We start from the raw sequence: 27297 nt of genomic DNA, 5'->3' as shown, positions 1-27297 counted from the left end.
ATTAGAAAGACCTGCCCAAAGACACACTTTAGTAAGCCTACACGTACAGTCACAGTCACACACACTCAGAGCAGACTCTGGTTGTTTCTACCAACACTGAACAGAGGAGACCTTAAAACATGTAGACGTAATCCTAGAAAAACCAACAGGAGAGCACAGAGGTGAATGCCATCATGTCCATCAGTGTGGATCTGAAGAGGATCTTCAACCTGCCAGGACGTTCAGACAGAAAGGTTGAACTCTCCTTCAGAGGTAATTTGTACAAATAATGCTCCTCTCTCTGTCTTCACATTACTATGAAGACAGAGCTTCAAAGGGACTCCTAACAAATATTTCCTGGTGGTTTCATCTGTTCATCTAGTTTAAGGCTGTTTTGATGTGGTAGACAGTCAGATTGAAGTTCATTTAACACTTTTTACACCCTACTAGATAGTTGTTTGTTGGTCATTGCTTTAATTTCGACATTTGAATGAATGCAATTAAGGTTGAAAGTGAAGGAAGTATGAGGATCTAAGTACAATTTTACCCACAACAAATGTGTCTTAAATCTAACCTCAGTCATTTTCTCTTCTCAGGATTAAAATGTAATGTTTCAGACTGTGGGCTTTTTAAGGCTCATGAGGAAGGTTCATCACAGTGTTATTACATTTCCACATAATACACAAATAATTAAGTTCCCAGTTGCAAGAGCTATGAAGTGATCATGTATGATTGTTTTCTTTTTTGTCATAAGAAGTTATTTTACTCCAGGGACAACTACTGTACATCGACCATATGTTTTTTCCAAACCATTAAAACAGTTTGTTGGTACATTGCCCTCATGAGGTACACAGGTTATTAGACGGGACATCTGCAACACTAGTAGCTTTAAGGCTTTAATAGCATCAAATATTTATCTAAATTAAGAGAAAGTACAAGAAAATTAACTATAAATCTAGTTGAAAAGACAGAATTTCAGAAAATAACCCTGAAACACTGCTTCACAGTTTAGAGCAGGGGTCTTCAACTGAAGGCTGGTGTCCTGCAGCCTTTAAATGTGTCCCAGGTCCAACACACTTGAATTAAATGACTGAACTACCTCCTGAGTATGCGGTCACGTTCTCCTGGGTCCTGCCAGTGGCCTGACTACTTGACTCAAAAGTGTTAAAGCAGAGAGAAATCTAAAAGTTGCAGGACATCGATTCTCAAGAACTGGAGTTGAAAACCCGTAGTTTAGAGTATGAGCCCAATCCAGTAAAATGAAACAGATTTCCTATCCTTCATTTAAAAATAGAATAACAATTGTGTTATTTAGATTGTCAGTCCTCTATAATGTAAAAGGTTTTATTTCATCTATCCATAAAGGTCTATTGTTTTCCATCTATTCTTCCTATTCCCCTTCCACCTAATAACCAGATAATCATTAAAGGATAAACACTGGTGTTGCCATTGTAACCTGTTTAATCTATCTATCCTCCAGGTTTCACTCATAAAACCAGAGCCCCACAGTGTGAGAATGTTGCCATCTTCAACGAGGTCAGTAACCGTATGAATGCTGCAGAAACAGGAAATTTATTTGAAGACGAACTGAGGCAGCTAAGCATACAGGCTGATTTCAGAGAATAAACAGCTGTGGCTGAATGTCCAGAGTCATTTTCACCTTCCACCCCAATTACAAGTCCTTTTGCAGCCTCCAACATACATGTATCAAACTCAAGGCCTGGGGGCCAAATCTGGCCCATAGACACTTAAGGGACACATAAACAAAACTTTCAAGATAACATTTGTGAGCTTAAGTATTATTTTATCAGTCAAATCAAATTAATCATGAATTCCCTTTGAGGACATTAACGATTCATGGGCCAAAATGTCCCAAAAATTCCAATGAGTTTGACACCTTGACGGGTGCCTAAATGCCTATATGCACAAAAGTGAACTTCTGACTCACAGAGCACCCCTTTCCAACTCCTTCCCCACTCAGCTCCTCCAGACTAGTGGCAGCAGCAATTAGCAAACACCTGGTGGACCTGCCAGTCTGCCAAGTTCATCATATAACCTACTTCTCAGACCGACACTTCTAAGAATGGTTGTAAATGGCATAATGGAAAAGCACTGTTGTGTTGATGTGCTGGAAGTGGAGTATCAGGAAGAGCAGGAATTTCTCTAAGAGAAAGAGACTAATTTCAACATGTCAAATTGTGAAGTCAAATTTCTTAGATATAACAAAGTTATATTTGATATACATAGCATTTTAATTACAACTGAAGGTAACATAGTTACTTGATTGAGCTATAAAATGGCACTATGTGCCTGGAACATAGATTCTTTTTTTTTTTTTTTTTTTACAAAACATGGAGATCAGCAGTGACAATGCTGGTTAAGTTTAACATTTTATACAAAAATGCTTTAAGATGTTTGATGCATTAATTGCGTACTTTTTAAAAATTTTATGATATGTCATATTGTTCACAGAAGGGCATGAGTCTGATTGTTTGGTTTCTAGAAAACAAATGTTTTAACTTTATGACCAGAGGCAATATTTGTTGAACTGGTGACGCTGCACCTTTCATTCTGTCGTCTGGTGTTTGTTGATGTGAACATGGCATATTGTAGCAGTTCATCTCTGTGTGACGTGAACAGACACGGGGTTTCAGAGAACCTACTGTATGTTATATTTCTTTGCTTCTGAGTCAGTCAGGTGTTTGTTCTTTAGGTGTTACCAGGTGAATGTTTGTGTGCGTGCCTTCCTCTAACACTGTAGTTAATGATTGTTCTGGAAAATGTCCAAAGTAAAGATAGAAACTGTCTTTTCCTACTTGTTCAGGTTGGATGTTTTTCTGTATTAGAAACAGATTTTTTTTCTAAAACTAAATTTTGCTCTAAGATTGGTGGAATAACCAGAAGCAAACTGATTATGGAAGTTCCTCAGAGTCTGGCAGGAACAAAATATGCTGAAATGACAAAGTGCTATGTTATGGTCCAATGAAACCAAACTGGAGCTTTTGGTTACTTTAGATGAAACTTAAAGTAAAACAGATCTAATCAGCATTTCTGGCTTAATATCTTGCAAAGTTTAAAGTGTTTGGGATTAAATCAATTTTGGATTTTCACTCGTTCTTCTGATGTTTCATTTTTAATGTATACACTCATCCTTCATTATATAGTCCCAGTAAAAACAAGGGTAGCATTAGGAAAGGCCCTCAACAGTGACACATTAACACATAATGTTTTCAAAAATCTAGAAGTAAAATAAAAGGTGCTTCAGCTTTGATCTTTGTGTAATTCTTTGCATGCAGCATTTCCGTTGGCCCCATTATGGTAAAGAGATCACAGAAGAACTTTTGTCTATCAGCGTTTACAACTGCAGCAAATTCTTTTCCAACAGGTAACACACACAAACACCCCCCCCCCACATGAATCCAACCTCGCTGCAAACAGTGAAACAACCTGATGTTGCATTATATTTATTGAGACACAGTGTTTTATTAGATAATAACTGTCTGTGTTTTTGTAGACTGCTCGGTCAGCTTGTTATTAGTCTGCAGCATGTAGTTACCTCCGGGAGGTTGGTGCTTCGAGAACCTCTGACTGATGCCAACTACAGCCTGACTGATGTAAGGCCACATTAACATAATCTGTAACATGTCTTGAGTTCAGTAGCAGCCATATTGGTTACCTCTCTGTCTCTGTAGATTATTATAGAGCTGGACATTCGGTTCCATCCACTGGAGGGAGTAGCAGGACAATGGGAAGGACTGGACTTTTTGGAAGTTGAAGACAGTGATGAGTAAAAACATATCTAAGTTTTTCACTTAAATATACACAATACAAAGTACAGTTTGAGAAAAATACTTGCTTTCTTACTTATTGTTTTTGACTCATTTACATGTTTCTCTCAGACATAGATAACCTGAACAAATTCAAAAAGCAATTTCTAGATGATGATTTTATTTAGGAAACAGCTACTGTATCTTAACCAATCAGGCACTATGTGCACCTTGATCAACCTTCAGGACCTAATTACACCCAATCTGTAGAAAAAAGAAGTTACTAAAATAAAAACTATCTGACAGCATGAAGAAGGTGAAGTATATTTTGGGGTGTTGTCTATAATTTGCCTCTGTGAGATGAATAAATTAAGATTCTGTAAGACAAACTTAAGTAAGCAAGCGTATTTAGTAAGCAATACAAATATATTTACAGATTGAGCAGGCCCAGAATGCAGTGATTAAGTGAACCAAAATTTAAAGACCGGTCGAAGGGACAAAGCTATTGCACAAAAGTCTCAGCTTGGGTGTGTTATCTAATTTCAGATACTGCATATGCTTAAAGATCTCAAAATGCTACATATCCTGCTCCTGTCTTGAGCTCAGAAAATTCAAGAACAGACAAAAACAATGTAATTGATATTTAATATCTTTAACTTAAAAATGATTGACTCTTGGTAGGAATTTTAAAAAAATCTCAGATCTGAGTCAATCCATAATTTTCCTCTTGGAACAATTAGCCTTTTTTATGTTTTTAAAAACTTAATTTGCATAGGAATTGTGTTGATTGGTGTTTAATAGGTCTTTCAACTTTGCACAATGTATATATGTCATTTTCAAAAAATTTAACTGGAGCTTTTAAACCTAAAACCGAGTAATTTGTAGCTTTTAAAAGTATTTAATAAACAAGCAATTATACAATTTAGCCCTCTTACTGCAGCTTAAATTTTTTTCAATGAAGAAATGAAACCAAAGCTGTCCTTCTTTTGTAAACATTAAATATTACAATTTTGAAAACTAACACAGCATAAAAACACACCAAACATATACCCATATGTTGTATACCCATAGAAAAAAAATTAAGCCGACAGTCTTTTATAATGCCTGTACTGTCTTTTTGCAGGATGTGATAAACCATCCATTTTTTCATAGAAATCAGAAATTTTCTCTCTGGCTTCCTCTTACAGTCTAGAGGGTGTGGAAATTGCTGTTGCACACTTTTACATGACCTAAATAATAGATAACTGGAATACCACCTCCTGCACCATGTTTGATACTGCTTTGCACAAAATACTGGAAGAGGGAGATTGCCTGCTTGGCTGTCTGTAAAAGATTAAGAAAGTTTATACACACATTCACTGCAAGGCAGAGAGTAGGGGTAGTTAATACTTTCTTTTGTAATTTTTTTTTATCCATTTACAGATCAGCTATGGTCATCAGGAATGATGGATTTGATGACATTGAGAGGTGAGACTTTACTATAACCACGCACATTCATCTGTTCCTGCCTTTGCAGACCTTTACAAGGTTAAGCTAAATATTTTAACCACACATTCATTTTGCTGAATATCAGCAACAAGACAGCCAGAACCTGGAGTATTTTACTTCAACTACAGCATGATGCAAAAGTATTCATACCCCTTAATTATTTTGATGTTTTGTGACATTATAACTCATAAAAATAATGAAAGTATTTTCTGTATTTGTGCTCAGCTCAGTTTTACTCTTTTACCCCCAAATAAATTGCAGTGCTACCAACTACCCCAAGGGTCCACTCGTTTGTAATTTAATATCAGTAAAAATGCAGCCATTCTTTGAAGGCCTCAGAGCTTCATTCCAAAACATTCATGAATAAACATCATCAACTCCATATTTTAAGATGCAATGTCCTCCATGTTTTATATGCATCAGGTTTGGAAAGAAATGTAAAAACCATGTTGTTGTTTTTCTCTTTCCACTTAACACAGATGTGCTACTTTGTGTTGGTCTAGCACCTAAAATCCCATTACAATAAACTGGAGGTTCTGATTGTAACTTGACAAAATGTGAAAATGTACAAGACGTGTAAATACTTCTGCAAGGGGCAATGTGTAGCTGCTAATGAATTAAAATGATTGCTTTTCTTTATTTATTTGACTATAAACCTCTATTTTCTTCCGTTTTAGTAAACAATCTCCACTCTGCTTTGTCTTACTTATTGCAGCTTTTAAAACATTTATCAACTATTTACATAACCTAACCTTCATCATTTTTGTAATGCATTTTCTTATCCAGATAGAAGCAGATAAACCTATGATTGCCTAACAATGACTCTTCATTTGGAAACTTTGCTCCTGAAACGAGAACAAATACAGAACCTTGTCTTTCCTTGTCATTAGAGGGTCCATGGTGTCTCGCAATGATCAACTGGAGAAAGATGCTCGTCGTCTTGGTCAGAGCCTGATCCGGACAGGCGATGAAGACGAGGATGATGAGGATTTTGATTATGATGATGACCTTGTGGAGATGGAGACCTGTGACATCACTTTAACTCCTCTCAGGAGGTGAGTTGGTGTGACGGTCTCTTTTTTACCCATTAGGGTGCAGAATCACTGATCTGCTGGGTGTGTATGTGCAGTCGTTACAGACCCCTGTCTAGAACTGCTGTTGCAGCGATGCCCAGAGTCCAGAGCTTTCAGGTGAGTTCACTCAGTGTTCACGTTAGAATTTGTTATCCTGCCAGCTAAAGGTAAATCCAATAAACACTCCTGTTAAATCTTTCTGAGGCTCTTCTAAAGTTTATTGAGTAAAGCTCCATAACCGTGTGTTTGACTGTGGGCGTGTGCAGGTGAATGTGAACATCCTGGAGGCTCAGAAGCTTGTCGGTGTGAACATCAGCCCTGCAGTTTTTATCAGAGTTGGAAGTCAGAAAAAACACACAGCAACACAGAAATCCACTAACTGCCCATTCTACAACGAGGTACGAAAGAGCTGAGAATTCAGGAGAAAACTGAGAACCAAATCAGAGTCTGATGTAGAAATCTAAATTTAAATCAGGGAACTTAGATGAATGTATGTTTTAAAAGAAAGTGAAAGTTGAGTTTGTATTTATTTCTATGTTGATTTGACCATATTATTGCAGATTTTGGATCATTATCATCAATGAAAGATCCAAACAGATTTTCATTTAAACTTTGCATGAACGTTCGAAAGAGTTTGTGACATAATACTCTTAATGAGTCCTTGGAAGAGATAGGGGCCCACTGCATCATAGATCCTCCACCATATTTAACTGTGGAAATTAGGTGCCTTTCCATGTGTCATGGATTACATATCAAGCAAGAGTAGAGTAAACTGAAGTTGTTTCTTCTTTTCCTCTTTTCACTTTTTCTAGAATTTCCAGTTTGAGTTTCAGGAGGCTCCTCAAATCTTCTTTGATGAAGTCATAGAAATAAAGGTTCCTCAAACATTTATTTATTTATTTATTTATTCTGCCTTTCAGAGATAAAGGAGTCATCATGATCACTTGTAACCTTATCTCGTCTCAGGTATTCCATAGACGGACCTTGGCCTTCCTGATGACCCACATTGGGACCTTTAAGATTGACATCTCCACCGTGTACAGTCAGCCAGGTAGCAGTTCGGCTTACGTACTCTGACCCTATCTAAACCCTGAGGTACCCCCCAACTCATCATCTGTTTCCTGCTCCAGACCACCGTTTCTATCAGAAGTGGGCTCCTCTCACCGACCCGACCGACACCAGATCAGGAGTGAAGGGCTATGTCCGGGCCAGCCTTAGTGTGCTGATGAAAGGAGATGCACTTCGGATGCCCAGTTTATCAAAGGGCTCCTCGTCTGGAAGCAGCGAGGATATAGAAAAGTCAGCGAAATTAAGTATTGTCATTATTTTAAACAGATTAAAAATACCAAGGAGATGTTTTGTTTGAAATAATACACCTGTTGTGGAAATTTGCGTTGCAGCTATTAAAGCTTTTACAGGCACCACAACATTACTGCTTTCTCTGTTCATCTTGGTCAGTACACTTCAACAGTACTCCCATTACAACATGGGATCCCTCTAGGTCCTCTTCTGTATATTTTGATTATGCTGCCTCTTCAGTCAGTATATTTCTTTTCATAGGTGTGGAGATGCCATGCACAACATATTTACAATTCTGAAAATTAAAAATTAGAGAATTCCTTTCAGATTTTACATTACGGTTGGAAATAAATTTGCCAAGTCTCAATGTAAATACAACTGAGATCATTGTTTTGGTTAGATAATTGACCTCTAACTTCATGCTGTTACCCTTTTATGGGAAATCTGGGAGTAATTCTTGAATATCTTGTTTAAACCATATTCATGCCTAAAAGAACCTTCCACTGAGGTAAATTTAACATTTTTAATGCTTTGTTTTAAAGACATCTGTTACTTCCTCGTGGTATGCCGTCTGAGCGTCCATGGGCTCGGTTTCGTGTTCGGATCTACAGAGCTGAGGGTCTCCCAACCATGGAAGCAGGACTGATGGCAAAGATGTCCGTCACTGATCGGGCGGTTTTTATTGACCCCTACGTACAGGTGACCTTCGCTGGACAACAGGTACACAGATGAACAAATACAAATATTCTTGGCATAAAATATTTAATTGACATCATTTTTGCTTGTATGCTGTTATAGCACATTATAGCACATACATTTAAGCTTTTAGTGGAAAAGGGGTAATTTAATTTGGTAAATTTTAAATTTTATATCGGAATGCTTTTTGTTTTTAGGGGGAAACATCAGTCGCCAGTGCCACCAGCTACCCAGTTTGGAATGAAGAAATCTCCTTTATTGAGCAGTTTCCTCCACTGGCACAGCGAATCAGAATCCAGCTCCTTGATGATGCCAAGATGGGAGACATAGCTTTAGCTACGCACTTTTTGGACCTCCAACAGATATCTGATCCCACCAGGAATGGTATGAAACTGAAATAGAGCATAAAACATTTCTATTCCTTAAATGGAGAAAAACAAAATAAGATTAAAACTGCCAAAAGAATTGTGTATTAATATCTTATATCAAAACAATGGAAAATCTTACTGCCATTAATGTATTTTATCTGATTTTATTTCAACCTTTGTTAGCACTTTGTTAGGATACCTTGAAATCATGCCCAAAAAAGAATGAACTTGTATTTTTTTTACTGATCACACCCAGGCTCTGACAAATCATTTGTGTACATTGTGATGTAAGTAAATCATTTTACAAACCCTGAGTCACTGCTCACCATTTCTCTTTTTGTTACTCCTACTCCTCTTCCTCCACAACACATTGCTAAATATGATGGCTGAACATCCCTTTGGCAGTGACAAATAATTTTTTTTAACTGCATTTTGAAAACTTTAAACTTCTCTCAGTTTCTCAGCAACCAGCCTACAGCGGAAACAGATGAGGTCCTGTTTTAAATTTTGGTAATACTGATATGCTACCTCTGCTGCTACCAGACTCCATCATAAATCACCCAGGATATGCTGCCACTGCCTTACTAAACCACCAGACTCTTAATCCCAAGGTTTTGTGCCCACCCAAAAGTTTTAAGGAACTCTCACACTTCACCATGCCCAATAGTGGAATGCCATCATAAAAATTTTAGCTGATTTTTACCATCGTGGTTATAAAAGTGACCTTTTACGTTCAAACTATTTGTGTATATGTGCTATTTTATTAATATGTTTTCTTGAAAAACATCTCTTAGCAGACCAAAAAGATATTTCATTAGAAAAGAAATAAAATTGTTACCCTGAAAATGTCATTTTAATAATTAATTCTAATTTTTAATACTCCTGATTTTTTCCCATTTCCCCTTGCAGGATTTAACCCAACCTTTGGTCCAAATTGGGTTAATCTTTATGGTTCTCCTCAGAACTCCACCCTGGGAGACGTCCACCAGGTAAAATACATTCAGATGAACTAAGTATTTACTACAAGAATGAAGAGTTTATGATGCATATTTAAATTAAAGCTACCAATTCCTGTTATATTTACATGGAGATTATAGACATAAGCATATTAATTTAACTTGGCCAAAAATAGAATGAAGGGTAAGAATTTGTCAGACTCATCAAACTTTAGCTGATTTTTCATTATAATGGAAAATGTATTTACTTACTTACTGAAAAACAAGAGAAGCTGCTACTTGTTAAACATAGTTACTTTTTGACAAGGTCAAGTTATGTTGAGAGAGGGTTTTTTCAGCCATCTTTTTCAAATAAAACAGGAAATATATAAAATGTAGTCAAGGTATAAATAAATATAGGTATAAAAAAAAAATACTTTTTTTTCAGGCCTTAAATGAGGGTTTGGGCGAAGGGATCTTCTATCGAGGTCGAATCCTCCTGGCTCTCTCCATGGATGTTTATTCCTCTCCGTCCGCCATCTCCAGAGATACAGGCTCTGTTGCAGCTGTAAAGGTATCACTCATGAAACACTGTGGTTATAAATAACAGCTTTATCAACTGTTTGATTTGAATATATGACACTTTTATTGTATGGGCTCTTGAAGGTGAAAGGAGTGCATGGCAAGTTTGGACGAAAGAAGAAAAAGAGCAGCAGGAAAGAGAAAAAGGAAGGTGAGATTTTATAACACATTTAGTGTTACCCATCAAAAGATTTCACATGTTGGTATAAAATGGGTCATCAGCCATCTTTGATAGATGCAACACTGCAATTATCACTTTTGATTGGATAAAAAGAAGAAAACAAAAAATATTAAAACATTTTTTTGGACTTTTTGTTGCCAAAGCAACTTCAGCTCCGAGTGGATTAGCTGATGAGGCTGGAGAAGCAGGAGTTGAGGTACCAGAGTCTGTCACTGTGGAAGTTGAGGAGATCCATCCTCTGCCTGAGGTCAGTATGGTCATTCAGTTTGGTTTAGTTTGTTGATGTTGTTCCACTTTACAATTGTGTTAAGGAACTATAAGAATAAAAAGGTAGAAGTACTATCATTATTATCAGGGGTTAATCAGCTAAATAAAGAAGGGGAAAATTAACAGTGTTGAATAAAGTTAAATACATTTCAGTAAACTTTATGTATGAATTATTTATTCAACACAATATTACATTTCTTGCTTCCATCTGTCTTGACTTTGATTCATTCATTTTAATCTCAAATTATTTTACACTACAATTAAGAATAAAAAAGACAAATCAAAATTCTGCACAAAAAAGCGTTAATGAGTTTTGGTAGTTAATGTCACTTACACTTTTGTGTACCAGAGTCTGGTACCAGACTTACACTTACACTTTTGTGTAAGTGACATTAACTAAGTGAATTAAACTGTTGGAACGTCGTTATATTTTTGGTTGTATTATAGAAGCTATGTGACACCTTAGTGAAATCTGTTATTGTTCACAATATATTTATGTTTACTTCAGGGTTATCTGGGACAGAAGGAGGAGTTTCTGCTGTTTGCATCTTTGTTTGAAGTGACAATGATAGACCCGACAGTAGGGACAAAACCACTAACCTTTGAACTCTCCATAGGTAATCATTGTGTATAATATAATATATGTTTTTTGTATTACTAATGCATTATACACTGGGATTTATCGCAGTCTATTATGCACAAACTCAATTTCTTATCAATTATACACCGTCAGGTTGAAGTCGGCTTTTGTTTTCTGACAGCTAATCCCAGAGGCCTCTCATCTTTTTGTATTTGGCAGGAAATTATGGCAAGGCAGTGGGAGTTGGGAGATCTAAGAAAAGCCAGAGCAGGGAGGAGTTGAGGAGGAGCAGAGAAGATCTGGCTGAGGAAACACATGGTTTGTTGGAGTCAGAGGATGAGCTGGACAGAGAGGAGATGACAAATCCTGAACCTGAGAACAGATCTGTGTCTTCTGCCATGACACCTCAGCCTACTGACTATGACAGGTACACGGTCAAAAATCAATCCAGCAGGTCATTTCTTTGGACACGCTTCATCCCCACAATTCAGGAAATGTTCTAAAAGTTATCCAACTTCATAAATTACTTCCAATTTAACCTGGAAAAATCTTCTTTCCAAAAGGTTTGTTGTCATACTTGTAATATAAATTTGCAATGAAGAATAATCAGCACCAATGCTAAAAAACTCTTTTTTTTAGCAAGTCAAATTTTTAGTATTGTTAAACTAGATGAGATATTTCCTTATTTCCATGCTTATAAAGGATGAAGATGATTTAAACAAACCCTTTGAAGAATGAAATATGTGTGATGCGCAGATGAGGAAGACCAATTATAATTTAACACTAGATTAAATTATAATTTAACCTGGGTGAGTGGATTAATAAACTGGTAGTGATTGTTAAAAAGAAACCAGATTACATCCTACAACTATATGCCCTCGTGTTTGTCAGCTTCTGTATGTCTCTTTCCTTGTTTTTAGGTCATTTAAGTGTATTCAGCTTCAGGCCCCGTCAACGAACCTAAAGCCTTGTCTGTATGTCTGGAGTCAGTTTGAAGATCACAGTTTTCGTCTCTATCAGGCCAACTGGCTTAGCAAGATGGCCGACAGGCTGGTAGGAGTCAATTGCTTTGAATTTGTTCTCAAAAATAACATTTAATGAATCATTCAGTGTCTCCAGGCCTCTTCTTCCATATTTTAGGAGATTGGTCTCACTCAGGTGGAAATTTATCTGCGGAGGCCAAAGAGTAAAGCAAAGGAGATTTTGACTGAGGTGTTACTAGAGCTGGTGACGCGTTGCAAGTGAGTTTCAATCAGAAAGGTTAATCAGAAAGGTATTTGGTTTATTATCTGATTGGTGTCTTCCTTTGTCAGACAGTTCAGCGCTTTCTCAGACAGGAGATCACAGTCCCGTCCCAACAGCCTGGATAAATGCAGGAGAGAGTTTATCAAAAAGAATTTGGTGAGTTTATTCTCAGCTTTGTTTCTGCCTCTGACAATGTGATTGTCTGTTTCTAACTGACTGGTTAATTGTTTGTAGGTTGTACTAGCCAGACAGGCAGTCAGAGTCAGGCGAAGGATTACCAGAAACAAAACCAAAGAGCATTTGATGGAAAGCTGGAAAATCCTAAGGAAGCTTCGGCAACTGGCTGCAGAGGTTAGGCAACACTGAAAGGTCATGCAAACTGTAAATCACCACAAAGACTGGACCTTCTTTGACTCAGTGCTGACATCTCTTACCTGCAGCCCCAGAGCACCATCCCAGATGCTTTTCTTTGGTTACTTAATGGAAGCAAACGACTGGCTTACGTCAGGATTCCTGCCCACTCCATCCTTTTCTCACTGGTGGAGGAGCAGAAGGGGCGGGACTGTGGCCGCATCACCACTCTCTACATGAAGGTTATCTGTCTGCTTTTACATATAATCTTAAAGTTGCCCTTCTGATAGGTGTCATTGTTATACAAATAAAGCAGTAAGGAGGACCAGGTGTAAATTTAAAACCCCTTCATGCGGTCTCAAGACTGCAGCAATGCTTTTAAAAAACAGACATACTATCGATGGTCTATGTAGGATCTTTGTGAGGACTTTTTGGATGCTTTGAGCTGTACATTATGTGGTTCCTAGACAGTACAACACATTTGTATTAAGACACTTAAGGTTTAAAACAGGGTTTGCATCCCAAATCTTTTTTTCATCATTTGCTTGCGATAGCTTGTGAAGTTTAAGGAATTTAAGTAATTTTTCTCATTGTGCTGTAGTCTCCAGGATGCTCCCCAAGTGAAACCTTTGCAAAGCTGGAGGTGTACCTGTGGCTTGGTCCTGTCAAGTACAGTAAAGAGGCAATCAACAGCCTACCAGAAGAGTTCATGCCAATCTACGAGGAGATGGAGGAGGAGGAAACACAGAGACAACTTCCTGTGGAGGGAAGGAGAAAGTTTCCTGCCAGTCTGTCCTGCCAGGGTGAGTCAACTGATAATCAAAAAAAGCAAGAGATATATAGTTTAATCAGAAATCTTGTTCTAGAGAACCTTTGAATATCTCTGTCTTTACAGACAGCAGGTACTTCCAGCTGCGGTGTCACCTCTACCAGGGGCGTGGCCTTATGGCTGCAGATGACGACGGCCTGTCAGATCCATTTGCAAGGGTGGTCTTCTCTACGCAGTGCCAGGTCACCAGGGTATGTCCCACTACTCTACTGGTTTAAAGTCTTTATTGCTCTGGCACCAAATAACTTGGTCTGTATCTGTATGACTTTGTACAGGTGTTGTCAGACACTCTCTCTCCTTCCTGGTGTGAGTGTTTGTTGTTTGACAAAGTTCTACTGGAAGGAACGAAGGAGCAATTTCAGCAAGACCCACCTCTCATTATCATCAACATCTATGATCATGACACAATGGTAAATCTACAGCTCTTTTCTTCTGATGCTCTACAGGTTAAACAGTTGCTTCCAGTTCAACCATGAGTTCAAATGACTTTTTTGCAATAACCCAATTAAAAACAATCCAAATCAGTCGTGTTGGAAATGATTGATGGGTCAGGTGATAATTGTTGTACCTATTCATTTTAATCTCTAGATCAATGAGGAAACTGTTAGAAAATCAGTGAAATAAATATGTGGACAACTCAGCAGAGTGACAACTTGATTTCAAGCAGTTTGTGAATCTCTGTGTTTATGCAGGGCAGCCCAAAGCCTCTGGGCCGAGCTTATGCAGAGCCTGAGTTTAAAACTGTGGAGCAGTTTTATGAAAAGCCCAGACTTCAGTTCTATGATGTCAGCAGAGGCCGGGTTCCTGCTGGAGAGCTGTTGGCTGCCTTTGAGCTCATTGAGCTTGACTACTCTGCTTTTGGAGAGGTAAGACTAGTAAATCAATCAGTCTAAAGCTAAATGCTACATTTGCATCATATTTTGTTACATTAACCAAAAGCATAATTGTACTCTGTCAGACTTTTATGTGATACACCAACACGTTGTAGAGCATAATTGTGAAATGGAAGGGGAAATGCCTGAGTTTCATCATTTGGACCAAACTGGGACCAAAATCTAATTGGGTATTCATAGCCAGACTTCATGTTCACAAATATAATCATTTAGTCTCACCAAATTTGAACTATTTTTCAAAGTAGAGTGGGAAAAGCTTATACTTTCTAGATGTACTCCATTTGCAGGGCTGGTGGAAACATTCTCCAAATAGACTGCTTTTTGTGTTGGCCAGATCCACAAAAGTCCAATAAAATAAACTGAAATTTGAGAAAATGTCAACAGAATACTTCAAAAGGCACCTTAAAATATGCAATCTCACTCTGGTGAACACAACTTAGGTTTGTCATTAGTCTGTGAATGGTAAATGCTATTAACTTGACTATTTTATATAATTGTAATATTACAAACAATAATACTGTATAAGATTATTGCTATATTGAAAGCTATTTTTTAACCCAATCCCCTGAAGCCTCGCCTCCCCGTCAGTGTGGATCCTCAGGAGCTGACCTACAACAATGAACAGAAACATTACATCATTCCAGAGGGAGTCCGACCTGTTCTGAAGACCTTCAGAATCGAGGTGAAGCTCGCAAAAGCATGCATATTCTGTTTAAACGTTTAAAGATGATGACTCTGCAGTTTTTTGCTATTTTTCAGGTGTTGTTCTGGGGTCTGCGGGAGCTGAAGAGGGTGCAGCTGTTTGAGGTGGAGCGGCCACAGGTGAGGGTGGAGTGTGCAGGACAGCAGCTGGAATCTGAAGAGATTCAGAGCTACAAGACCAACCCGAACTTTAAGGAAGTGGTCTGCTACATCGATGTGGTCTGTTTCTTTTTTGTTGCCATCAAATGTATTTAGATTTATTTAAGATAAATTGTGATGAATGTCAGCAGCACCAGATAGTCTTTTTAGAGAACAAAGCTGAACATCCAGCTGTTTTCTGCCTTTGGTTCTATCAGGAGCTTCCAGAGGAGTCCTACCTTCACCCTCCTCTGACGGTGTTTGTGGTGGAGCATCGGGCATTCGGTCACCTTGCTCTGGTTGGGTCCCATGTTGTCCAGAACCTCATGAACTATGCTCCACGGGAATGTGGAGAGGAAGAGGAACAAGAAAAAGAACCAAAAACAAAAGGTAAAATCATTACATGTGGTACACTCTGCAAAACAAGTTAGAATTTACTATATTTAGAGATTTTAGATATTTTTTCAGAATATAAAAATTTTATATATTTTTTTGGAAACAGGAAACTTCCTGTAAAGTTTCCTGTTTCTTATTTTTGATATCCTATTTTACTGTATGTGAATTTGTGTGCTTGTACTTGCTTACAACTTTGCTGCTGGTTACATGGATTTCTCCACCGAGGGTCAAAAGATAATATTTCTTCTATTTTGTCATTTCAGTATGCACTACTAGTTATCTGCTCTGCTTTCAATCACATCCGTTTTATTCTGTTTTACTTTAAGCAAACCATATTTAGACTGACATTGGTCTAAGTCAGTATCCTGTGGTTTCCGATAGTCTTGGAACAAACACCGGTTGTGAAACTCTTCTGAGACCCACAATTAAAATAACTGCTGTTTTTTTTCCTAACACTTTTGCATCTGGTGGGTTAGTGACAAATCCCAAGTACTTTTAAATGGAGGATGCCTTACAATGTGTTGAACGAGAAGATAATTGTAGTTGATAAATGTGGTTATCATGGATTGTATGGGGTTGAGCTAGATGAGATTCAACTGCAAATTAAATTACTATATTTTTCAAAAAAGCTGAATTTGAAGCTGTTCTAATGTGAAATAAGGTTCCTCTACAGCATGCTGCTCTGAAATGTCCAGATTTTTCAGTTTAAAACTTTTTTACAAGCTTTGTATGTGCTTATTTCTAGTGAGGCATAATTCAAAGAAGATAAACCCTTTGACTTCAGTGAAGAACATGAGACTCAGCGGATTGCCAGTCAAACAATCAAAAATTCCCATTAACCCCATGAAGATAGTTAATGTGAGTACATTAATTTCCCTCTGCTCTGCTTGTGAGAGACACAACAACATAACATTATATTTCAGCTGCCTATAACAAAATACAAAAGTCTGGCTAGTTGACTCTTCTGGTTGATGTAAACTCCTTAAGGCTCCCCTGAAGAAGCTGAAGAGAAAGGCAGAGGAGCTGGAGGAAGAGGCTCCTGAGAAAGAGGAGCTGGACTGGTGGTCCAAGTACTATGCATCACTGGACGAACTGGAGAAACTGGTGAGACACAGATCATTCACCCAGCTCAGTATGTTGTGTCCTGTGAAAGTCTTACTGCCACTTGTACGTTTTTACATTTTTTTGCATTTCAACTGTAAACTTCAACATATTTTGTGCAAGTTTTATGCAAAATGCCAACAGAAAGTAATGCATAAATGTGGAAAAAAATTGGAAAAAAGTAAATGGATTTCAATAAAAATCTGAAAATTGTGGCATGCTGTGAATGTTGAGCATTTTTTTGCAGAGAACATCAGAGAACAAAAGGCATCTTGAAGTCCAAATACCATGCCATCAAACACTCTCACCTGCATCCCACATTTCTCCAATTTTTATTGTATGAAATGTTTATATTTATATATGTTTTATTTTCTAAAGTCATGCATTATTTTTCTTTTACATCATATATATATATGACTTTATGTTGGTAAATTACATAAAATTCCAATAAATTTGAGTTTAATTCTACCATTAAAAACTGAACCCATCTGGCAGCTCCCACTATAAAACAAAGATATTATCTCACTATATACGTACATATGTAAACATAAAATACAAAATGAATAGATGATGTGATAGCATTGAAAGGTATTGCCAACACTTCTTTAGACATTCAGAATAAATGTTGACTGCCCATTCAGGGAAACCTTTGTGCCTCTTTTATGATCCATCAAGTCACCTAACACTGATTTATAAATAATTTTGGTCTTTAACCAACAAACTCAAAGGAGAACAATAAAGTATTATTTTTCATTAAGGGGATTAAATTAACAGAGATGGTTTAATCTCTGAAAAACCTGTCAGAAAATGTTCTTTGTTTTGTGCTTGATGCATTAAATAATTTTCTCTCTTATGATGTGTTCTTGTGTGCAGGCTGCAGAGAGAGAACAATTGGAGGAAGAAGCAGAGACAGGTACAGATTAACTCAGAATGACAGATGAACAACCTGCCATGTTGTTATTTTCTCCTTATTTGACCCAGCTTTAAACAGAAAAAATGGATATGAGCCTATGCAGTTTAGTTATTATTAAAACAGTCTTGTTTATGTTTTTTGTGAATAAACCCAGGTTTGAACATTATTCTTCTCAAAAAACAAATTTCAGTCTTATTTATTTCTTTGGTTAAGTTTTGATTGCTGCCAGTGAGTAAGAGTCAATATGAATATCTAATAGGAATATTATAGTAGGATTAGATAAAAAGAGGATGACAAAAGGTATATTTTGGAGAAGAAATTTTTGGAGTATTTTAAAAAAACTTTTCTGCTTTGAACAGACGGAGTAAATCTGACCATGGCAAACATTGAAGAAGAGGAGGAAGAAGCTGATGTGGAGGAGATCGAGCCTCCTAAACGCAAAAAGATTGCCACACTAAAGGTGTTCAGTAAACCTTACTCTTCCAGGTTTTATTTAATTTTCACTCAAAGACAGGCACTCATCATTTCTTTGACATGATCAGTACTAAACCGTATCAACAGATAAAAAAGCAGTTTGGTTAAAAGTGAGCTTTCAATGATTTTCACCATGCCAAAGATTAGGTTTCTATTCAAGTGTTTAATTAATGTTTTATCAAACAACTACACACTCATAATAAATAGTCATCTGTATTAATTTTTGCACATCTAATGCAATCTTAGGACCTATTTTAAATGGGTTCTATTTCAATTACTGTCCTTGAGATCTCTACCAGAGAAAATCCCATTACCGTAATTACATTTTCAGTTTCTATAGGTGTCATAGTTTTTATTATTTCCAAGTTAAAAATCAAAAAGTAATTTAAACAAACTATCAGTCTCACAAGATAATAGGCTAAACTTGGAAGTGTTGGAACTACTTTTAAACTCTATGTTAAGGCTGTTAAACTGAAAGTTGCTCAATCCACTAATGGGAAGTTGAGTGGAAGAAAAAAGTGTGGTAGAAAAAGATGCACAAGTAGCAGGGATAACTGCAGTCTTAAAAAAATTGGGGCACAAAGCTCATCAGAGAATATAGGGGAGATTCTTTATTAGTACACTAATTTATTGAACTATGTGGCAGTAAAATAAAAAATACATAAATTAGACTGAATACTTCCTGAATAATTCAAAAACAAGTTATTTAGTGAAACAACTTTGTTTGTGTTCAGCTGTATGAGGGCGATCTGGAGTCAGAGTTCAGTGACTTTCAGGACTGGCTTCAGATCTTCCCCCTGTATAAAGGCCAAGCCATCACTGAGGACAATGAGGAGGGTGATGAGGAGAGACTGATGGGAAAATACAAGGTGATGCTAATGGAGCTCTTGATTTATATATGACTGTGTGTCTGTAGAATAGCTTTTTATTGTTTCCTGCTTTTCCTCCACAGGGTTCCTTCTTGGTTTATCCCATCGATGTGGAAGACAGAGATGACACCACATGTCAGATCACCAAAGGAATTCCTAAAAATTCACCTGCCAAAGTTTTGGTCAGAGTTTACATCGTCAAGGTACTGGTCTGTTTTTGTCTGTCTCATGTACAGTACAAACTCTGCAGCAAATCTCATATTTGAATTAGTTATTCATCAGCTGGTACAGTGTTCTCTTCTCAACATCTAATTCAGGTTTGTCTTACAGGCCACCAGCTTGGCTCCCACTGACCCGAACGGTAAAGCTGACCCTTACATTGTTGTGAAGGTGGGAGATCAGTGCTTGGACTCCAAAGATCGATACATCCCCAAACAGCTCAACCCAATGTTTGGAGAGTCAGTTTCTCTTTCCATCTCCCAGTTAGCTTGCTCCTGTCTGATCCCTGCCTGCCTTAGAGCCTGTCTGAATGTCTAACTCTTTATTTTAGGGTGTTTGAACTCACAGTGTCTTTTCCCCTGGAGACGGAGTTGGTTATAACCGTCATGGACCATGATCTGGTTGGGGCAGATGATGTTATTGGAGAGACTCGGATTGATTTGGAGAACCGGTTCTACAGCCGCCATCGGGCCTCATGCGGTCTCGCTCTTTACTATGACACGTTAGTATCACTTTGTAGGCTACTGTCAAGAGTCAACAACATATTAGCACAAAGACATATATAGCTAACATTTTGCTCTTTTATTTGCTCTTTTAGAGACAAAACTACCATACATTTTCACCAAAACCACACAGAAGTGCTAAAACTTGAGATAAAATCTTACCCTGACAGCTATACATGTACAATAGAGTGTGCAATGTCTATAACTCATTCAATGTGTACTTTTCTCTCTGGCTTCAAAGCGATGGTTACAATAAGTGGCGTGATGCAAAGAAACCATCAACAATCTTGGCTGAGCTCTGCAGGAAGAATGGCATCCCATCTCCAGAGTACAGAACGTCTGAAGTCAAAGTCCTCAGTATGATCTTCAAAATACCACCAGATGCCGTACCTGAAGGTGGGACAGAAAATGAAGGTGGACAGACAGAAATAAATAGACAGAATAGATCTTAAAAGGTTCAGTTAGTAAGTAAGAGAGTTTACATCCTGAAGCACTATGATGTACTGTATATAGAAAGTACATTTGTGGGAGCGAGCAGGTTGATATCTTGCTGAAAGCCAAATTATATATTACTAATATGAATTTATATGAATGCTGTAAACAGAATTAAGGATATTACAATAAGCATCAGGATGGAAGATATAATAAAATATAGCAAAAACACTTAAAAGGTGAGAAATGAGAAAAAAGTAAAACTACTAAAAACAATATATGAACGTGTTATTTTCAACTGGAATCAACTGCAAAGGAGACAAGATAAGTCACAATGAAAAGCAGAATCAGATTGTTATTGTTTCTGGAACATTTTTGACAAACTCGAACAACATCCACATCCTGGTCTAACCTGGATGTGGATGTGGTGAGGATTGTGGTGAGAAAGATCATCATGCACGCATTTCATTTTTAAAAGCAAACAGTAAAGTTATATGCTATGCTTTGTGTAACAATTAAACAATTTGTGAAGAATGTGAAGCGATTCATCTACACCAACATATGAATATATATTATCGTAATCTGGTTGTGAGGTAAAAGAGTGAAAAACTTTTACTTTTGCTCTTTATTGTTATTTAGGTCTTTACATTTATAATCTCCATCTAAAATGTTTCTTTTGAAGCCGTGCCTTTCAAAAGTATTCATACCATGTGACAACTAGAAACGTCAATGTATTCTGTTGGAATTTTATGTAACAGGTTAACAATAGTAGTAGTAATTTGACTTTATTGAACATAGTGTGTAATGAAAGAATAAACAAAGTTATATATAAACAAAGTACATTTAAAACAAAAGCAAATAAAACAAAAGAAGAAAAGTGATCAAGTATATTTACGTGTTCAAAGGAGTGGGTAGGAGTATGAACTTATTTTTACACTAACCTCACTTATAACAGTAAGTAGCACATGATTGTAAAGTGAGAGAAAAAAGAGACATGGTGTGCACTTTTTATGCAAAAAAGAAAGATCTGAAAAGTGTGATGTTCTTTTTGCACAGCCACCTCAGACTAAATGCATTCTGAGATATCTCACTGGAATCAAACCTTTGAGTCATTTGGTATTTATCTCTAATGCTTTTGCACATCTACTACACATCTACAGAAACTCCAGGTCTATTTTCAGTAATTTAAGAAAGCTTCTTTTCAGCTCACTGACAAATGCCTGACTTTTGAAAAAAAATGATATGCTGGATTTTTAATCAGACTGAAAGCAGGAGCAGCTCTGATAGAAGTGTTGTTATTTTTATCAGGTCTGCTGAAGAAGAATGAGCGGTCTCCAGAGGAAGAGGCAGAGATAGAGGAGCATGCATCCCTGAATGTGCTGCAGCGCTGGGGGGAGATGAGGGAGTTCCTCCCTGGAGCCGTTCCTTTGGTTCCGGAACATGTGGAGATCCGGTCCCTGCAGAACCAGGACAATCCTGGACTCCCTCAAGTTCAGAAACGCCCACAAAGCAAAAATTAAGAACAAGTCACTGCATATGGTGTAAACGGTCACTCGCAACAATGTTTTTATGTCTGCTGCATATTGCAGGGGTATCTTCATATGTGGGTGGACATGTTTCCCACCGATATCCCAGCTCCGCCTGCTGTTGACATAAAACTTCGTCTACCTGAACTGTAGGTGGACATACAACTGAGAGTAAATCAACAGGCTAGAAAGAAAACTACAATAGTTCACATTTGTTTGTTGTTTTGATTGTGACAGGTATGAACTGCGTGTGATCATCTGGAACACCGATGACGTGTTTCTGGATGATGTCAACCCTTTCACCGGCGACCCGTCTTCTGACATCTATGTTAAGGGGTTAGACTTACACTTCAAAACACATGTTTGCAATGCTAGACCAGTTACTCCAGGTTTCCGCAGTCTGACCAACCACCATCACATTTCTTTTATTATTTTTGTAGCTGGATAAAAGGCCTGGAAGGAGATAAACAGGAAACTGATGTCCACTTTAACTCCCTGACTGGAGAAGGAAACTTCAACTGGAGATTTGTTTTTAGGTTTGATTACCTTCCCACTGAGGTTCGTGCATGTTGATCCTAAGGTCCGTATTACAAAGCTGGGGTGCTTAATTTATCCTGATGTTATCTGGCTTTAATAATCAAGCAAACAGAGTATTGAAGGTATATTTTGCTTAACTGAAAATTCTAGAGATGTTGACAAACCTTTTGTAACACATGAATAAACTCAACTAAACAATTTCAAATTGGTTCATAGTTTCAAATAACTCAAATGCTTGCAGAAACACCACAAACAAACATTTGAAAATACCTTAAATACAAAAAAACATTATATTGTTCAACTAAAAAAATTCCTTTCTGCCCCTGTAGAAAGAAGTGGTGTACAAAAAGAAGGAATCCATCTTTTCCCTGGAGGAGTCGGAGTTTCGCCAGCCGGCTGTTCTGACGCTTCAGGTGTGGGATTACGATCGCATCTCAGCCAATGACTTTCTAGGTAAGACTAACGTGGTCAAAACTCTTTGCTGTCTAAGAAAATCATATTTAGCCTGATGAATGTTCAGAACTATGGAAATACCTCAAAAGTGATAGAAAAACAGAAGGCAGCATTCTTTGACATTCATAAAAAACAAAGACAGCAGAGCGACATCTGATACAAGACAAAGGTTTTATTCTGCTCCAAGTGAAAGGCAAATCTCCACTCAATAGCTTGATTCTTTCATATTTTAAAGATTTCTTGACTTTGTTAACAACAATGTTACATCCCTAGTGTGGTTACAGAGGTGGCTCAACCAAAGACATCCCCATCATGCATGTCCAATGTGCCACATGCATATTTTAGCATGATGTAAAGGTACTTTAAGTACTGACTCCTCTAAAGCCTTTTAGGAAGTACCTATTCTAATTAAATTCAGGTTATGTTACCAAAATGCTGTGTGATTTTTATGATTCAGGGATTTTGTTTCTCTAGATTTTAGCAACTAAGACTTACACTTATAGTAGACACATCAATTACTACTTCAAGTTGTTAATTAGTGACATTATATGTGACTCAATTATTAATTACACACAGAAGCAATACGTTACAATTTTTATCTTCACTGAAACATATTACATTATATTTAGAGCCTCTGTGACTTCTGAATTGCTCTCTGTTACTTTTAGCCATGCAGATTTCATTCACAAAACAATCATGCCCTGCATTCTTTGAGAGTTTAAAACATTTTGGCCAAATATTTCATTGAAACATTGTTTGAAAGTTATAGAAGAAATTAGTAAAAGTAAAGTAAAATATCACCATAATTTGTGTTTGCTAATTATATCTGTCAACATCTTAGAGTTTTGTTCCACATATTCAGGCTTGATTCAGTCCTAAATGTCTGTATACTATTATGTCTACATATGCAGTAAAAAGTATCACCATCCATGTTCTGATTCTCGTTCAGGGTCCATAGAGCTTTCCCTCAGCAGCATGGTGCGACCGGCAAAGACGTCCAGCAAATGTACGATTGAAATGGCCATGGACCAGGCCAGTCCTCGCTTCTCCATCTTTCGAGCTAAAAAGATGAAGGGCTGGTGGCCACTGGTCCGCTTGAAGACGGCTGAGGACTTTGAGAAGGAGGAGAAGGAGAAAATGGACGCTAAAAAGAAGGGACACAAGAAGAAAAAGACCAAGGACAAAAGAAGCCAGATGAGCAAAGAAGACATCCAGTACACTGACAGTTTGGGCAACACTTACTTGTTAATGGTACAAAAAAAGATTGATTGTTGATCATGTTTGTTGAAATTAATTTGAACATGAACACTGAAGAGCTGTTATTGTATTTTAAAAGCAAAGGGATGTTGAAATTCTTACTACTAGATCTTCAGCAGACTGACCTTATTATTGCAGTTACTGATGCAATACATCTGCAACTACTTATAGCTAAAGTTGGACATCTGTAATGCTCCAATTGTCTCTGTGAAGGGAAAGGTGGAGGCGGAGCTTCAGCTGGTGGCGTTGGAGCAGGCGGAGGCGAACCCTGTGGGGCGTGGACGCAAAGAGCCAGAACCTCTGGAAAAACCAAAGTAACATGCAGTCACACACAAACATATCAATAATATAAATGCTACAGTAAATATGGACTTTAAATTGGAAGATCAGGATTGCACAAACTGACAAAAATGAGAATGCTGCCTGACTATATTCATATTTGAGTATGAGTAGCCATTTCTCAGTCTTCCAGAGGGGCTGCTGCTTTTTGGATCACAGCAGCAGCCTTTGATCCATGAAGGTTGCTCCTTCTCTTCCAAGAAATGTCTAACAATGCAAAACATATGTAAAATCAAGATAGCACTGCCTAAAAAGGTTTTGTGACTAAAGTAGTTATTTAAAAAGCAGTTGTTTATGTTGAATTAAGAACTTAAGGAACTACTAATACTGTTAACACATGAATAATATTTTAGGGTTTAAAGGCAAACTCTAATGAGAAAAAAAACAACTTCCAATCTAAATCCTATCAGAAATTATTAAACACAATTCAATGGAAGTGCATCCTGTAAAAGATGATCACTAGGTGCTAAAACAACAACAACAACAACCACAACCACAACCACAACAACAACAATAATAATAACAACATGCACTGTATGAAACTAGACAGGACAACAGCTAAAAATCTATTGTGACTGCTATATTCAGACTGATTTTTTTCCATCTTGTTTTTACATTTTAGTCTTGGTTTCAGAAATATTAAGATACAAAATCAGGCAATTTATTTCTCTGTTCTTCTTCATAAATGATCTCCAGAATGCTTCAGAAATATTCTGACATAGAATACGTCAGACAAATATCCTGCTGTGCTCACAGGCATCATCTACGATGTGATCAGTTTGTATTACTAACTGAAGTCTGTTTAGCTTAGTTTGGCTGCCTTGTAAAGACTGAGGCTTCAACATGAAGAAAATCTGAGTTCCTGGCCTACTAAAATTAGATCAAACCTTAAAACAATGTAGTTTAAGTCTTTAACAAATAAAACTTTAACCACCTAAATAGTTTATGCTTAATTGTTTTGAGAAGCCAAGATAGGGTGCTATTTAAAGTGAAAAAGTAATTTGTGTGTCTTTAAATCTGATTAAAAAAGTACAAAGGCTTGAGGATATGTGAGAACCTTGTGTGGTGAAGTCTGAGGTTAGAACATTTTGTCTCATGCTGACTCTCAGTAAAGTTGTATCAGGGCCAGTGTTAGCTGACAGGGCTTCCTTTAGCAGTTTAGTTTTAAGCTTTGTAGTTAAAAATTCAAGATTCCCAGTTTTGATTAAATATAGAATTATTCCCTGTGACCCAATAAGTCAGGTAAAACTTGGTAATCAGATGTTCTTGGTAACATACAAACTTAGATGTGAGTCTTATTCTTCTGAAAGTATATCTGTTTCTATTATCTGTTGAAGTTTTCTTTGCCTGTCAATAAATGTTTTTTTATCAGTTGTACCATTTTAGGGATTTGAGCTGAAATCTGGAAGATTTGTTTCTTGTCATGTAAACCGAATAAAACCCCATGTATAAATGCCCCAACAGAAGCTACTGTTTGCATTAATGTTAGATTTTACTGTTTTAGAGTTTGCTGACAAGTTTTTTTTTTTGTCTTTGCAGCCGTCCTACCACCAGCTTCAACTGGTTCATCAATCCTATGAAGACCTTTGTCTTCCTAATCTGGAAAAACTACAAGAAATACATAATAGCCCTGGTCATCCTCATCATCCTGACGCTCTTCCTTGTCCTGATTGTCTACACGTTGCCAGGAGAAATCAGCTCCCTCATCGTCAACGGATGAAGAAACCTGCTGGGACTCACTGTTGCGTTGTGCTAAACTCCAAACAGTTTTAGGTTTCATTCTCAGACGGATATATTTAACCTTGTTGTCTTTTATAGTACTGACAGAAATTGATAGAAATTGATCATCAAGAATTTGTTCAGTGTTGGAATAATCTGTCACCAGAGCAGCAGACAGTGATTAACTTCATGTTTTAGGAAAATAAAGTTTTTCTTAAGTAAAATGTGATGTATTTTCTCACGTGTCAGTTATGCTGATGTTCTTGTCTATATATTAAAAAAATATCAAATATATGCTATATATTAAAAAAAAATAATTTAATGCACTGATAATTATTTCTGAGTTGTTTTTTCAAATAAGGATGTTAAATTTGTTTCTTTGAATAAATTTGTAAATATTTTTTCATCAACCTCTGTAAGTGGCTTATAAGGTGGAAATTAGACAGTTGCTAGTCAAATGGTTTATTATTTTAAAATGACAAGAAGGCATTGATTGTTTACTAGAGTACAATGATCAAGAAATTGCACATTATTCAGTTGCATGGGAATATTTAAACACTGATGGAAAATGAATTAATGCTGACCAAAAACAATACTTTCACAAATGATTATAAAACTGTTTTTTGAGGAAAACGTGAATGTAACAACATCAAAACAGTCAGCGTTGCTTTTTTTCACAATTAACCTTCATCAAGAATGAGTTCCCGTTCACTACTGACTGTCATTACAGTGATTACAGAATAGATCTCATGATCTTCACTGAGTGGGCACTGCACTGTGCTTTTTGTTCACTAAAAGGTCATTCATTATGACAGTGTCCCATTCACGTGGGGCCCAATATATTATGTTGTTATTTCATCAAAGGGTAACCAATTCACCATATCAGCATGTTTCAGCATATCAACCTCCATCTTACTCCATTACAAGGACAACTCAGTTTTGTTATCTTTTCACTGTGTTTTTAGAAAATTTACCGAAATCTTCAAAAGGTTTTACATATTTGATGAAATGGTGACTGGGCTGCCCTTTGAACTTTTCCACCTTTTTTCTTGTTCCAATCACAAATATCAATATATTTTACACAAATGTGATGTAATAAACCAATACAAAGGTACTTTTGATATGCAATAGTGCAAATCAAACATATTTATGAAAGCTTTTTTTAACCAATAAAAGCTGAAAAGTG

General features: G+C 37.0%; 1 protein-coding gene across 2 annotated transcripts; it reads left to right on the top strand.

Moving 5' to 3' along the window:
- Positions 1-36: 36 nt before the first annotated feature.
- On the top strand, positions 37-27297 carry fer1l4 (fer-1 like family member 4). 2 transcript variants are annotated; one of them, XM_028003898.1, is made up of 49 exons: positions 38-252; positions 1460-1515; positions 3276-3364; positions 3494-3593; positions 3672-3766; positions 5169-5213; positions 6125-6289; positions 6364-6424; positions 6574-6705; positions 7120-7182; positions 7274-7358; positions 7438-7606; positions 8149-8326; positions 8500-8686; positions 9580-9659; positions 10054-10179; positions 10272-10338; positions 10512-10615; positions 11144-11252; positions 11435-11642; positions 12136-12268; positions 12356-12456; positions 12529-12616; positions 12695-12811; positions 12901-13053; positions 13413-13614; positions 13707-13831; positions 13916-14050; positions 14333-14506; positions 15105-15215; positions 15293-15454; positions 15592-15763; positions 16515-16627; positions 16757-16873; positions 17744-17783; positions 18143-18243; positions 18992-19126; positions 19210-19329; positions 19457-19584; positions 19677-19847; positions 20090-20244; positions 21589-21770; positions 21870-21955; positions 22044-22142; positions 22247-22364; positions 22673-22796; positions 23746-24047; positions 24267-24367; positions 25932-27297. In XM_028003898.1, the coding sequence occupies exons 1-49, from the start codon at positions 174-176 to the stop codon at positions 26110-26112; spliced, it is 6144 nt and encodes a 2047-aa protein (XP_027859699.1). In that variant the 5' UTR covers positions 38-173; the 3' UTR covers positions 26113-27297. The 2 variants fall into 2 exon arrangements, with proteins under 2 accessions (XP_027859700.1, XP_027859699.1); XM_028003899.1 differs by lacking the exons at positions 23746-24047; positions 24267-24367; positions 25932-27297 and having other exon boundaries at positions 37-252; positions 22247-22386; positions 22673-22785.

The sequence above is a fragment of the Xiphophorus couchianus genome, chromosome 20, assembly GCF_001444195.1.
Source record: "Xiphophorus couchianus chromosome 20, X_couchianus-1.0, whole genome shotgun sequence".
NCBI lineage: Eukaryota > Metazoa > Chordata > Actinopteri > Cyprinodontiformes > Poeciliidae > Xiphophorus > Xiphophorus couchianus.
This window is presented reverse-complemented; position numbering and strand designations above follow the sequence as displayed.